At 37.5% G+C, this 16,323-nt stretch overlaps 1 protein-coding gene across 4 annotated transcripts in view; it reads right to left on the bottom strand.

The window, feature by feature from the left end:
• Nucleotides 1-16,323, bottom strand: part of ATL2 (atlastin GTPase 2) — a 56,731-nt gene that overhangs the window by 30,502 nt on the left and 9,906 nt on the right. For 3 of the 4 annotated variants that reach the window (XM_032352936.1, XM_032352937.1, XM_032352938.1), the window contains exon 2: nucleotides 601-845. The exons of the other annotated variant lie outside the window; for it this stretch is intronic. In XM_032352936.1, coding sequence (XP_032208827.1) covers nucleotides 601-845 — 245 coding nt within the window. The remainder of the gene's footprint in view (nucleotides 1-600; nucleotides 846-16,323) is intronic. 4 annotated transcript variants of the gene reach the window in all.

Raw genomic sequence — 16,323 nt, 5'->3', positions numbered from 1 at the left:
TTTTTTTTTAAGGGTAGGCCTGCTATGCAAAGCTTAGCCAAGAATACACCAACATTTGAGAAATGACATGAAACACTTGAGGAACTGCAAAAACTATAGTATACCTGATACAGCTCAGACATTATGAAAAGCTCTGGAAGCCACACTAAGGAACTGGACTTGATTTCAAAATGTAATATGACTGAAGCTGACTTACTTGAAGAGCACAGGTGTACTTTTACAAAAGTTTCTATCAGCCTACTTCACACATTGTTAGAAAGGTGATCAAGAAGGTGAAGGTGTGAAGAAATCACAAAAAGGGAGAAATGAGCAGTACATCAGAGACTTTGGGGTATACTTAAGACACTGCAGGTCAGAGCGACAATGTCTCTACACTAGATGCTCAGTCATATGCATCATCGTGTACTATAGCAAAAAGCAATTATGGAGATGAGGAAGAATCAAACCTCAAACAAACTTAGATTACTGTCTTAATGAGAAGTCTTAGCAAGAACCGGATTTTTGTAAAATTAAAGACACAGCTCTCACTGTTTTTTGTCTATGATTTTTAAACAAGGTTAGTTGTTTTTAACTGGGTTCAATTTAAAAGACACTATTCACCTTGTTATACATATATCTAAGCATGAAGTCCAGTAGAAATGATTTCCCTTTACGAAAAGCTCCTGCCACGGATACCACTACTATGTTAAGATCTCGTATGTGCTCCTGTAGCAATATCTGCTCCAAAGCTTCTTCATCGAGCTCAAAGTTATGGTCATCTTCATGAGCAAGAACAATCTGCACTGGACATGGTTTCTTCATAACCTCATCAGAGTTTACTAGGTCATCATCTTCATAATTCTCACCTAGAATTAAAACAAGAGAAAGAGGTTACTTGAATTCCTGCATTACAAACTTCTCCTAAAGCATCAAAACTAAACAAAATTTCAAATAACTTCCCCTTTATTCCAGATCATCTAAAAATAGTTATAAGAAGTGATGGCCAAGTCATACTGGATTTCTCATTCCCTCTGTAACAGGATCAAGAATATTGCTAAAAGGGGCGCCTGGCTGGCTCAGTGGGTTAAGCCTCTGTCTTCAGCTCAGGTCATGGATCTCAGGGACATGGGATCAAACCCCGCATGGGGCTCTCTGCTCAGCAGGGAGCCTGCTTTCCCCCCACTCTCTCTGCCTACTTGTGATCTCTCTCTCTGCCAAATAAATAAATAAAATCTTAAAAAAAAAAAAAAAGAATATTGCTAAGATTTCCCACTATATATACAGATAAGCAGCAATACTGAATACAACCTCTACTATTAAGTCTTAACAGCTAAACATGAACAGTAGCTATTTCTGGAGCACACACTATTCCATAAACAACTTCTGCTACTATATGCACACAGAAACTGCTGTGTAAAAGGAGGTTGGGGGGATCGATTTTACCTGATAACTCAGAACCCAATTTTCCCTGTGGGCACCACCTGGAAATTACTCTAAATTACAAAGCTTAAAACAGGAAATGTAAATATTGTTTGCTGTGAAACTTAAATGGCTAAGCTAAGGTCCTAAGAAGTTTCTAAAACTCACACATCCAGTAAAGCTAACAAGTAATATAACAGCACACTTCCCTTATTAAAGCAAAGCCCAGGATTAATATTTTAATGGAAAACACAAGAAGAAAAGTCAGTGAGGTATAGAGTTATATCCTACAGTTTCATCAGCTTCTGGGCTCTTTTTCACCAAAGACCACAGCTACCACTTCAAAAATCACGTAACTCCCCAAAACAGCTATATAAACTCTTCCTTTGTTTACCTAGGACACTAAAAGAAGGTAACCTTTGCAGAAGAACTTTACTCAATAGTAATTAAGAAATAACTATAAAACATGAAACGACAGACACAAGTTCCTCAAGTGTAGGTTTCTGCTCTTTTAAAAACAAAACAAACAAAAAGACCTAATAGCTGGTTTCAGAGTCTATACCCCTTATCTGGCTTTCTTCCCTATCAATGGCCTGATCCCACACAGTAACAACTTACTCCTGGGGACCTTATTTATTACCCTTTCCCGTTTTTAGAAGACTCTACCCTTGAACCTGTCTACTAAATGCCCCTTTCCAATCTATGGAGACATACGGTATCTATTGTTTTCAATGCAATGCAAAGAGTCCCTTCTGTTCCAGGTAACAGTCTACTGAGGAGGGGAACATTATTAGCCAACAATCCAAGAACACCTTATCCAACTAACCACTATTCTTAAAGATTATTTTTCTACATTAATTGATTTTTTTTCTCCTTACAGAAAGAAATACCTAGTTTACTTGATTTGCAAAAGCTAAGAGCCTTTACTTCCAGGTCACAAGGCCACTTTCACTGTACAAAGCAAAAGAAGCAACACTATTTCAAAATGTGCTGCAAACAGTGATGATATAAAGAGCAAGGGATTTCAAAGGAGAATCTTTGAAAGTAAAAGCAATCAATTATTTAATTAAAGAATAGTATCACTTCCAGTTTCAACAGCACACAAATACAGAGCAGTACGTAACTGGACTCCCTTTTTGCCACCTCCTCTAATCCAGTCTAAATTCCACAAAGTAGCAACTAAATAATACAGGTAAATATGAGTGTGATTAAATTACTCTCCTTAAAATCACTGTTACAGAGGATTAACAACCAAAATCCTACACATGTCTTATAAAATCCTATACTCACTGCCAAATCTCTCCTGCCTCATTTGGTGCTACTCTCACCTCAGTAAGCTACAAAAACAGACACGCTAGCCTTTTTTCAGATCCTTATGCTATTAAAGCTCTTTCTAGACTCGAATTTCACTCACGATATTCCTCTGTCTAGAATATTCTTTTCCACATCACTGCCCTAATCAATTCATGCTTATTCTTTAGGTCTCAGTTTAAACATCATTTCCTCAGGAATATCTTTCCTGAGGCTCCTAACCAAGTTTAGTCCTCCTATCCTCCCCCAATCTTTATCTACCCATCACTTGAATATTTATATAAGTACTTAATTATTGTATGTTTCCTCCTCTAGACTATCAATCCTCTGTTCAAAACCTTCAATTAGCTTCCCACTGTAACCAGAAAATAGAAAACAAAACAAAACAAAACAAACTCTAAGTTCCTTACCATCACCTCCACAGTCCTGTGTGATCTGGCTCCTACAGTCTAGTCTAGTCTCGCTGTTCCTTGAACAGGCCAAACCTGTTTCCCTCTTTAGAATCTTTGTTCTGTTTTCTCCTGTCTAGAACGCTCTCTCCCTAGAAATTCAGGGGGGTTAATTCTCCATCATCGAGGTCTCAGCTCAAGTATTATCCCTTTTTTTTAAGATTTTATTTATTTATTTGACAGAGAGAGAGGTCACAAGCAGGCAGAGAAGCAGGCGGGTGTGGGGGGGGGAAGCTGGCTACCCAATGAGCAGAGAGCTCAATGTGGGGCTCAATCCTAGGACCCTGAGATCATGACCTGAGCCGAAGGCAGAGGCTTAACCCACTGAGCCTCCTAGGAACCCTCAAGTATTATCTCTTAAATGTGGTCTTCCTTGACTACTCAGTCTAAATTAGACCCCTCCACATCACTTTAACAAAACAGGGTTCCCCCCCAAGTCCTTCTCAGTATCTAAAATAACCCTTTTTCATTCGTTTACATGTGTACCTTGTATCTCTCCCTCCATAATATATATGTACCACAAAAAAAAGTATCCCAAGTACCCTGCTGACCACTCTCTCTCCCAGCACCCCGAACAGTGCTTGGCACCTAGCAGGTGCTTAATAAATACTTCTTGATTGGATGAAATTTACACATTTTACTCAGGAGTTTTATACCTGCCCCTATGTATTTTATGGGCAAATGTGACAATCACATAACTAGTTTGGGAAAATACTTCCGGTAACTCAAAAGTAGTATATTTATTACAAAATTAAAATTAGAAGTATGAAGTTCTGCCAAGTAATACACTAATTTAAAAGAACCTAAAATGAATGAAGTATGCTAAAATGTCATGACCAAATTTGGATTGCAGATTTTGTTAAAAATGAACAAATAGTTCTGCTCCTATATAAAAGCACTAGTCTCTGAAAAATAAAACAGACAAACCACTTGGCAGGAAATTTTTATTAACTTGAAATTTCACCTAGATTAGTTGACTATAGTTACCATGTAGCCAGTTTTGATTCGCATGGATAAAGATAGGTACCTAAGATATATAGGCAGCAGATGTCTACATATCATCACCATTTCTAGTCTACAGACTTCTGAACTGAAGTGCCGCAAACCCATTTCAAAGGTATAATGAAGCACAATGACATGGTTCACTAAGTTTACTCCCCCATCATGATTTCTCTACCAAATTTGTACTAACCACAGATAAAGTATACTTCATTCATCACTGATACAAGCAACTGAATAACTGTAATGTACATTTCATTAGACTACTTGTAAACCTTAATATACAGTGATTACCTAAACTGGAAATCTTTTTAAATTTACCATTACTCTGAGATTTTAAACTGAAGTTAAATGTTATACAGAGAATAGTGATTTTAATTCTATTTCCATTTTTTAGTGTCCAAAAATGACTGAAGGTGACTTCAGACCTCCAATAAACTTTCCTGATTCACTGTTCCAAGTCAGTTCTTCCCCCACTCCAACTCCCAAATGGATCTTTCAAGGTCAAAGCTGAAAGATACCCACCTAGAGAAAATCAAATGTTCCTCAAATATTTCCCCATGCCTTAATGCTAAGCATACTTAACCTATATGTCACAAGGGCTACAAAAAGACATTTACTTTAGTAAAAAAAAAGATCAGTAGTTGTCACTGGTTGAGGGGGAAGGAGACATGACCAGGTGGAGCTTCAGGATTTTTAGGGCAGTTAAACTATTCTCTCTAATGCTATAGACATATGGCATTATACATTTGTCAAAACCCACAGAATATGCAACCCCAACAGTGAAGCCTAATGTAAACTGTGGGCTTTGAGTAATAATGAGGAGCCAATGAAGATTCATAAACTGTAACAAAATGTACCACTTTGGTCTGGAGCAGGGAGCCTGTTGATGTGTGGGGATGAGGGAACATGCATACTCTGTGTTTTCCACTCAGTTTTGCTGCGAACCTAAAACTGCTCTAAAAAAGGAAATCTACAAAAAAAGACACTTGTCTTTTTGATCGCTCTTTAAACATACTTTATCTTAAATCTGCCAAATTCATACATTCAGCATATACTCCAATGGCAAAATTTACACTTCAGGACTGACCTAGATCCATCTGCCAGCTTCCAACATAATTATAAGCTAAGGCAATAAAAAGATGCTACAAATCTGCATTACAATAAAATGTTACTAATGTTAGATATTTCAACCCCAAACTAAACTTGTAGAAAGAGAACCAAGTAAAGGGTAATTCACTTTTCAAATGAAATGAAATGCAATGAAAAGTATATTTTAAGTTATTATTCACATTCCAACTAAAAATGTAAAACAACCTGCATGGAAAGTAGCATGGTTCAGTCTACTCACTATTTACAAAAAATAGCAGTCTGACAAAAGATTTTTGTGTATGGTACTTGGCCCTCAATATTTATACTCTATAACCAAATAAAAACAGTATCTAAGTATTCAGAAGTTTATTCTAGCATATTTTTTTAAAAGCCTTAAAGAGATTATACCATAGCAAACCTCTTTGTAGGAATTTTATAAGAAAATAAAAGATGCTAACAAAGATGAACAAGTTTGTTGAGCAGCATTATTTGTGGCAGTGAAAACTAATGTTGAGGGGGTGCCTGGGTGGCTCAGTGGGTTGAGGCCTCTGCCTTCAGCTCAGGTCATGATCCCAGGGTTCTGGGATCGAACCCCACATCAGGCTCTCTGCTCTACAGGGAGCCTGCTTCCTTCTCTCTCTCTCTCTCTCTGCCTTCTCTCTGCCTACTTGTGATCTGTCAAATAAATAAATAAAATCTTTAAAAAAAAAAAAACACAAAAAACTAATGTTGGAACTCCACTGGAAATAGACCAAACAGTTCTTTTAAATCACGTGGACATATGATATGTCCTTAATAAGATATTAAGGATATTTAAGACATCAGTATAAAATAAGTGGGAAAAAGGCAGATCACAAACTATTACAACTCACCCCCAATTCTGTTTTGCTTTGTTTTTAAAAAACATCAGATAACTTACAGAGAAAAAAACAAAAACAAAATAACACTTGGGACTTTCTCTTCCAGTCATTAGAGTAACTGTTGGCCCTCTGCCACAAACTGTAAAACTAAGCAAAATACATGAGGCATCTTTTTTCAAGGATGGACAATAATCATAGGAGAGTAATCCTTAATAGAAGAAAACTCACAAGATGAGCCCCATGATCACCACGCCCATCTCTCACTTAACCCTCCCACTCTCCACCTAGAAGCAATTGCCTAAACATAGCGTGGGGAACCACAGCACAGTATCTGAGCTCAGGGCTGCTAAAGCAGTTGGAACCTGTCACACACAAAAGAGAGTTAAAGAAGCTGTGCAGAGGTACAGCCCAGAAGATTCACAGGTACAGAGGAACACAACACTATGCAAAGCTTACCAGAAAGCTGTTACTACAGGGTTGAAAGACGAACAAGAGACACCAAAAATGACAGTACTGGGATACTTTGGCATTCTGGTCCAGCTGTGATGGAAAGATCTTATGAACACCTCAGGCACCACAAAGGCATGAAAGAATCTGATGGGGAGGCGGGCTACAGAATAGATAAAACACGACAGCCATTAGGCTGATAGTCTCTGAATCTGGGAGATGTATATACCCAAGTTCCTTATGTCATTCTCATCATTTCCACACATATTTGAAAATGTCCACAGTAGAAAGTTTCTTTTAAAAAGTAGTAGGGCTAGAGGCACCGGGGTGGCTCGACTGGTTAAGTGCCCAACTCTTACTCAGGTCATGATCTCAGAGTCATGGGACTGAGGCCTGTGCAGGGCTCCAAGTGCAGCAGGGAGTCTGCTTGAGATTCTCTCCCTTCCTCCCCCCTCTCATGAGCACACTCTCTCTCTCATAAATATGTCGGGGGGGGGGGGCAAAAAAGGTAGTGAGGCTAATAAAGGTTTTATCAAGAGATGAAACAGATCCAAATACAAAAGACAGAGATGCAGGTCAGTGCTATTAGAAATACAAAAGAAGTCTGAAAGATTCTATAAGACAGCTTTCTCAACCTTTCTTCTACTTCCACAGCCCTTTAATGATTGGGAGAGCCAAAGGAGTGCCATGGAGGTTTTTTTTTTTTAAGTTTTCAAAAATACACAAGTTCAAGCAATTGTAAAGTTCTATGTCTACTCTACCACTCTCATCAACCCAACTCCCCATAAAAAAAGTTCATCTAAACACATAAATCCTTGCCTCATAAAATCTGAAAGCAAAAACCCTAAAAAACTCATTATCAATTGTCTAACTAAAAGCAGGTACTCTTTACTAGGGAAAACTGAAAAAAAATGAGATTTAAAATCAAATCCATTAAAAGCCTAAAAAGAGAATTTTAGGACCAGATGGCTACACTGGTGAATTCTACCAAACATTTAAGGAAGGGAAAAAAAAATTTTTAAAGGAAGAAACTATACCAATTCTACAAAGGCTCTTACAGGGGGAGAAAAAAAAAAAGAGTATTTCCCAACACATTTTATTAAGACAGTACTATTACCCTAATACCAAAACCAGACAAAAACGTTACAAGAAAAAACTACGAGGGTGCCTGGGTGGCTCAGTGGGTTAAGCCGCTGCCTTCGGCTCAGGTCATGATCTCAGGGTCCTGGGATCGAGTCCCGCATCGGGCTCTCTGCTCAGCAGGGAGCCTGGTTCCTCCTCTCTCTCTCTGCCTGCTTCTCTGCCTGCCTCTCTGCCTACTTGTGATCTCTCTCTGTCGAATAAATAAATAAAATCTTAAAAAAAAAAAACAAAAAACTACGAACCAATAGCCCTCATGAACAGACATAAAATCCTCAATCAAAATCCTGTATTCAAAATACACAAAAAAATTCTTAGTTGTTTGGTAAGAGCAATTCCACTTTTTTTCAAAGACTTTATTAGAGACAGAGAGAGAGAACATGCATGCACACATGCATGGGGAGCGGCAAAGGGACGAGCAAACTCCCTGCTGAGCAGACTCCTGACACAGGGGCCTAGATCCCAGGATCTGAGCCCAAGTCAGATGCTTAACCAGCTGAGCTACCCAGGCACCCCTAGAAATTCCACCTTAAAGTGGATGAAAGATTTTAATAAACACTTCAAAGAAGACATATGAATGGTCATTAAGCACATGAAAATATGCTCAATACCATTAGATGTTAGGGAAATAAGAATTAGTACCACAATCAGATACCACTACACACTCTTAACAGCTAAAATTTACAAGACTGACAAAATAGCTGGTGGGGAGCAAATGGCACTCACATATATTTCTGTTTAGAGTACAAAATGATACAATCACTGGGAAAAAAAAAGTTTTGGTAATACCTTCTAGAAAATTAAACATAGTTTAAATAATCTCTATGCCCAAGGTGGGGCCTGAATTCATGACCCCAAGATCAAGAGTCCCATGCTCTCCTGACCTAGACAGGAGCCCCAATTAAACATGTATTTACCATACAACCTGCAATCACACATCTAGGTACTTAAAAGAGAAATCAAAACATATGACAACAAAAGACTTGAAAATGAATATTCATTATAACGGCCATAAACGAAAAAAAAAAAACCAAAGGTCCATTCACTGGAAAATGCATAAATTGTGTTAAACCCAAACAACGAACTATTACTTGGAAATGAAAATGAATTACTGAAATACACACTAATACAGATAAATCTAAAAAGCTATATACTGGAGAGGAGGAGTCAAGATGGCGGAGAAGTAGCAGGCTGAGACTACTTCAGCTAGCAGGAGATCAGCTAAATAGCTTATCTAAAGATTGCGAACACCTGCAAATCCATAGGCAGATCGAAGAGAAGAAGAACAGCAATTCTGGAAACAGAAAAACAACCACTTTCTCAAAGTTTATCTAATATATATATTTTTTCTTTTTTATATTTTTCTTTATTCGTTTTCTTTTTTAATTCTTTTTTTTCTTTTTTTTTCTTTCTTTTTGAACCTCTTTTTTTTTTTTTTTTTAAAGATTTTATTTATTTTTCAGAGACAGAGGGAGAGAGCGCGAGCAAGCACCCCCCCTCACGATTTGGGATCGTTTCTGATTTGGTTAAAGCATATTTTCCTGGGGTTGTTGCCACCCTTTTAGTATTTTACTTGCTCCTTCATACACTTTTATCTGGACAAAATGGCAAGGCGGAAAAATTCACCACAAAAAAAAGAAGAAGAGGCAGTACCGAAGGCTAGGGACCTAATCAATACAGACATTGGTAATATGTCAGATCTAGAGTTCAGAATGACAATTCTCAAGGTTCTAACCGGGCTCGAAAAAGGCATGGGAGATATTAGAGAAATCCTCTCGGGAGATGTAAAAAGCTATATACTAAGTGAAAGGAGCCACACATATGAAATTCTAGAAAAAGTAAAACTACAGTAACAGAAAGCATATCATTGGCTCCTGGGAGCTGAAGACAGGGGAGGAGAATTGACTACTACTACAAACTCAATGTGCATGTGTCCCCAAATTCGTATACTGAAGCCCTCCGTAATCCTGGATGTGATGGCATTTGGAGGTGGGGCCTGTGGGGTGATAATATAAGGTCATGAGGGTAGAGCCCTCATGTATGGAATTAGTAAGGGACTTGAGAGAAATGATCTTTCTCCATCCACCCTGTGAGGACACAGCAAGCCAGCCATATACAAACAAGAAGAGAACTGAAACCAAATCTTCTGGCACCTTGATCCTAGGCTTTCTAATCTCCATTAACTGAAAAATAAATGTCTGTTTAAGCTATCCAGTCTATAGTAATCTGTTAAAGCAGCCCAAGCTAAGGTAATTATAAAAGGATACAATGAGTTTTTTGAGATGATAGAACTGCTCTGTACCATGATGGTGGCAGTGGTGGGGGCTACACAACTACAAATTCATCAAAACTCATTAAATTGTACTCAAAAATCAGTGAATTTTATGTAAATTATCGCAGTAAGGCAGATTTTGAAAAAAATCAATGCAGCCTATTCCCCTTAGCACTTTCGTTTTTTTTTTTCATTCATTCATGAGAATAAATGAGGCTGGGGTGAGGGAGGAGCAGACTCCCAGCTGAGCAGGGAGCCCAACCCCCAATATCATGACCTGGATCAACGCAGATGCTTAACTGATTGAGCCACCCAGGTGCCAAACCACATAAATGAGAGGATAAAGCAATACAACCAATTTATTCATCATTTTCCAGAACAAAAATATTGTAAATAGTATTGTCCTCTTCAAGGAGTATTGCCCATGAAGGTTATACTCCAATGGGATGAAAAACTAGAGCTGTCAATTCTGACACTGCTCAAATTCAATTTAAAATGTTTTCTCGGGGCGCCTGGGTGGCTCAGTGGGTTAAGCCGCTGCCTTCGGCTCAGGTCATGATCTCGGGGTCCTGGGATCGAGTCCCGCATCGGGCTCTCTGCTCAGCGGGGAGCCTGCTTCCCTCTCTCTCTCTCTGCCTGCCTCTCTACTTGTGATCTCTGTCTGTCAAATGAACAAATAAAATCTTTTAAAAAAATAAATAAATAAATAAATAAAATAAAATGTTTTCTCTTGGGTGCCTGGGTAGGTCAATGGGTTAATAAGCCTCTGACTTCGGCTCAGGTCAGGATCCCAGGGTCCTGGGATTAAGGACCACATAGGGAACCTGCTCAGCAGGGAGCCTGTTTCCCCCCCCACACCCGCCTGCTTCTCTGCCTACGTGTCATATCTCTCTCTCTCTCTCTCTCTCTCTCTCTCTCTCTGTCAAATAAATAAATAAATAAATAGGGGCACCTGGGTGGCTCAGTGGGTTAAAGCCTCTGCCTTCCGCATCGGGCTCTCTGCTCAGTGGGGAGCTTGCTTCCCCCTCTCTCTTTCTACCTGCCTCTCTGCCTAATTGTGATCTCTGTCTATCAAATAAATAAATAAATAAATAAAATCTTTTATGAATGAATAAATAAATAAATAAATAAAAATCTTTTGACCTGAAATTAGGAACTAGAAAATATAATTCTGAGTGTCTCTAATGGTGACAAATATACTCCTCTGTGAATGAATTCCTGTGAATCCACTACCTCACCATGCCAAAATATTTTGGTTAGGAAATACAAAGGTTATTAGGAAGTTACTAATACTTATTTTCTTAAAGAATTCAAAACAGCTTTTTATATTGGGGAGGTAGGACGTTTTATTATTATTGTTATTCCTATAAATCCCACAATCTGTTAAGGCATCAAGAGATTATGCATATGCCTCCCAGAATATCTATGTCAAGACCCATGAGGACATTTAAGTTCTAACATGTATCCTTAAAAATTAGCCTCAATACTCAAAATTATATCTAATATATCACTCACAGGGGCTTTAGAGATCAGGCAGCCAAATTCACTAATTTTACAGGAAAGGAAAACACAGGACTAGACTTCCGTTTGCAGCAAGAACTGGGCTAGGTCTTCTTATTAATTTTGTGATTTTTCTCTACAGCAGTGCTTCTCAAACTTTTAACATGCATATGAATCACTTGGGGACCTTGTTAAAATGCATATTCTGATTCAGTAAATCTGGAGGGGAGCCTAAAACTGCGCATTTCTAACTTCAAAATTGATGCCAGCACTATTGGTTTCTGAACCTAATGGAGAACCATGGATCACCATATTTTATAGAGTGTTTAGTAAGTAAACCAATTTTATTTTGTAGTTTCTTATGTTTTTACAGAAGGAAAAAGTTTTCAAGCTAAACTATAATCCTGTATTCTTCCTGAGAGACTGCTGATACTCTGATGTAACTAACCACTCCAACCTAGCCACTGAGGATTCTGGATAAGGTGAAAAAAGGCAGTGAACAAAGACATCCCTACTTTAAAAATGTAAGTGTAGAAAATGTTTTTTAATATGTTGACATGATATATAGCTGGAGTTGAAAATTATTGGTCTGTTGGTCGGGAGTCACCATCAGTTCACCTGAGGGAACTTTCATAACAACGCTGGGCTTCCCTCACCCCTCCCCCAGCCAGATGCAGCCCAGAAGAAGAATACTGACCGACACACACGTGGATTCGATAATACAGTTTTTTTTGAAAAAGAGAAGTAGAATCAGGGACTTCAAGTTTTAACTATTTGTTCCTATAAGATAGTGTTATTAAGAACTCACAAGGTTAGGGGTACCTGGGTGGCCCAGTGGGTTAGGCCTCTGCCTTCAGCTCAGGTCACGATCTCAGGGTCCTGGGATGGAGCCCCGCATTGGGCTCTCTGCTCAGGGGGAGCCTGCTTCCCCCTCTCTCTCTGCCTGCCTCTCTGCCTACTTGTGATCTCTGTCAAATAAATAAGTAAAATCTTAAAAAAAAAAAAAAAAAAAAAAACCTCTCAAGTTAAACCTCTCTCATATAAAACAGAAACTACAACGCAAATTGCAAAAATAACTTCAAAGATTTCAGACCTATTAATGATGTCAGATATCAGATACTTTCCCACATTAGCTTTTCCCCTTTTGCTAATCATTTTGCTAAAAATGTTTTTAAAGAGTATCTAATGTAATTCATCTCCTTCCTTCATTACTGTCAAATTAAGAGATACACAAAAATTGTTTTCTTAAAAGATTCACATATTACTTTCCACTTGAAAACTACTGTTTCCATAGTAACCAGCACTGATGTCACGGAATTTTTGCTGTTCCCATTTTAATATGAGGCATAAAAATGTTTTTATGAATTTATCTAAACAGATTAAGAAAAATGTAGAATAGATTACAAATGTACAAGCACAAGGTATTTTCCCCCAAGCTTATCTCCAAATATCAAGCAGTTCTTAAAGCATACCCTTTGGAAAATGTAAGTGTACTCTGAAGAAAAAAAATTTCAACTGAGGTTAATTTAAATTAGATAGCTTAAATGAGGATGCAGTTTATGAAGTCAATTTTGTTAGCTAGTTAAGAGATGCTGGAATAATGGCTCAGGGGACTCTTAAGCAACAACACAGAAATTTATAAAAATTCTACTTAGGATCAGCAACAAAGGTTTTTCTCAATTTCTTTCTAAAGTTAAGTCCTGTAGAAAATCTCACCCAAGTTACCCCAGGGGTCTTGCATCTGTTCTTAAAAACTTTTTTTTGAGGGGGGAGGTGGGGAAGATACACTTTTGTTCTGCAGTCCTAGTTTTAAAGAATCAGAGTACACAATACTGGAAAAATTAATTTTTAGGGAAGTTATTTATATGCTAAAGGAATTTTTACATACATATGAACAGGAAAAAAAAAGTTTCCTTGTCCATGAAGTACTATTAAGAAATGGGGCAGGGTGGGGGAGGATCTGAAACAATCTAAATATTCATGGATAAATTAACCATGAAATAGAAAGCCAAAATTAACAAACAAGATATAAGTGTGTCCACGTGGATAAACTTCAAAACCAATGTCGAATGAAAAAAACAAATCACAAGTACATCCTCTGGGCCACTTACTAGAAATTGTTAAATAAAGCACAATACTGTGTATCATTTATTTTAAAAATACATGTAAGGGGGTGCTTCGGTGGCTCAGTTGGTTAAGCATTCAACTCTTGATCTTAGCTCAGGTTTTGATCTCAGGGGTGTGAATTCAAGCCCCACACTCGGGCTCCATACTGGGTGTGGAGTCTACTTAAAAAAAAAAAAAAAAACAGATACATATGCCAACTTCAAGAGTGTGTGTGTGTAGGAAGGGAAGTTGCGAGAACCCTTCAACTTGTGAAGTGACATTTTATTTCTCGTTAAAAATGATTCAAAACAATTAGGGTAAATACTATGCATTAGATCTAGGCAATGGGAGCTTAGACATCTATAATATTTTCCTTTCATTTTTGTAAGTTTCAAATATGTTACAATTGTTTTTAATAAAGACTTTTAGATTACTTCAGAATTTACTTCACAGAAAAAAGTCACTTCTAAGTATTGAATGACTCCATGACTTTGGGCCAGGTCCCATGAGAGGAACAACAACCCTACAATTTAGCAATTAGCCCCAATTCAGAGATTAGAAATACGGACAAAATTTTTTTAAAAAGAAAAAGCAGTATATGCATCAAGATTTCTATCTTGAGGGGTGCACCTGGATGGCTCAGTGGGTTAAGCCTCTACCTCCAGCTCAGGTCATGAACTTATTAGGGTCCTGGGATGGAGCAGGGAGCCTGCTTTTCCCTCTCTCTTTGCCAGCCTCTCTGCCTAATAGTGATCTCTGTCATACATAAATAAAATCTTTAAAAAAAAAAAAAAAAAGATTTCTATCTGGGGTTTTATAACAAGTCCATGCTGTTTCCTCTATACCAAACTTACAATGTTACAGGATAATTCTTATAAAAAATCACTGTTCCCCAGTAGCATAGCCACAGGAAAGGAGACACAAATCAGTCCATTATTTCTGAAAAGATGTTTATCACTTAAAACAAATCCTTGATATCAGTTCATCTATCCTTATAAAGCAAAAAATGACAAGTACAGATTATGTGTGGGCTTAACAAGTTTGATTTTGTGTCATTGGGAGAGGTAAACTGATAAACATCTAAAATTTGAGATTTTTAGATCCTTAAAAGTCCTGGATTAAACTGGAGTCCTGGACAAAAATAAATAGAGTAACCAAAATAATTAAAACTACAGATACACATGTCTTCCTTGATAGATCAATAGGAATTTTTTAAAAAATACGTCTGCTATAGCACAGTCTAGCTGTAATTTAATTATACATGGATCTGAGTTATACTGACAATATTTAATTAGCCAACACCACACCATAAAACAGTGAGTCCCATGTACACTAAAGCTTAAGAACCAGCTGGGTAGCTTGTTTGGAATCCACTCTTGGATCTCAACTCCAGAGCTGATTCAGCTGATCAGGAGCGAGTCCAGGAACCTGCATCTGTAAAAGCACCCCACTAACCACCACCACCGTCATTCCAACGCAAGGGGGTTAAAGGACTAGAAGTAGGAGTGCGTTAAGTCTATTCCTTCAACACTCACTCACTAAACACCCACAACAAGGTTCTAAGAATTGCAAGATTCACTAGTGAACAAATTTTTTTAAAAAGTCCTGCCCTTAGGAGTTTATTACATCCTAAAGATGAGAAAATAGAAAACAAGAAAACAAATAAATGACATTGGCTAGTGTTAAGTATAGTACAGAGAAAAATAAAGCAGGTTAAAGGAAATGGAACAGGGGCTTGCTATTCCATGAAAGAATGATCAGGCAAAGATTCTCTAATAAGGAAACAGTTGAGCAGAAAACTGAAAGAAGTGATAGTATCTGGGAGAATGGGTAAAAACATCATTAATAACTTTCTCACTCTTCCAAATAATGTATGAAATAATTTTAGGTGTACCTTCTACTATAGAAGAGGGAAAAACACTGTCTATTCTGGGTTAATAGCTACATAATACCTCTTTAATCCTCAAAGTCATTTTGTTTGGTAAACTGTAAGTTTCCCTGTTTGCATAAAGGAGGACTATGAGGTCCAGATTAAGCAATCTGCAAGGACATATATTTCCTAAGTAATCAAATTTGTATGCACACTCAGGTCCTTGTCAAATCCATCATCTTCCAACTATGCCAAATGAGCATGTTTGTTGAATAAACTCAAGAGCTGAATTGTTACCTGCTCAAGATATCTCGAAAGCTAAAAAAAAGTTACCAAAACCACAATTTGTTTAAAAAAAAAAAAGAAGAGGGATTTATTTATTTCCTTTAAAACAATTCTTAGCATACAGCTACTTTTCCCTCTTTCCAAAAGTTTCTTTGTCAAAATTTATTTATATAGTCAGCAAAGCATTTATACCATCCCCCAACATGTGGGAAATAATCTTTTTTCTCTTCATTAGCTTTCTAGAAGGGCAAATTTTAAATTGGAGACTTTTAAAATGTAAGATGCAATAAAATTATATTTGCCCATCTTTGGTAAGATATGTATATTTACGTGTAAATAAATGTGTAATTCATTGTTTCATATGGTACACCTATACAAAGTGTCATCAATAACTGAGGAAGGTCCCCCACCCCATCTACTTCAAGCTAGTAGTAACTAGAGAGCAAGGCACTATACTTGATACCAGAGAAATGCAATTTGCTGATAACAGTCCTTACTCTCAAGGGTCCAACACAAACAAGTATAAAAGAACAGTAAAGAAAGCACTACATTAAATTATTTAGCTAGTGTTATCAATGAAGACATCCTCTGGAG

Source organism: Mustela erminea, chromosome 7 (assembly GCF_009829155.1).
Source record: "Mustela erminea isolate mMusErm1 chromosome 7, mMusErm1.Pri, whole genome shotgun sequence".
Taxonomy (NCBI): Eukaryota; Metazoa; Chordata; class Mammalia; order Carnivora; family Mustelidae; genus Mustela; species Mustela erminea.
The sequence above is the reverse complement of the archived record's forward strand: the minus strand, read 5'-3'. Positions and strand labels throughout refer to the sequence as shown.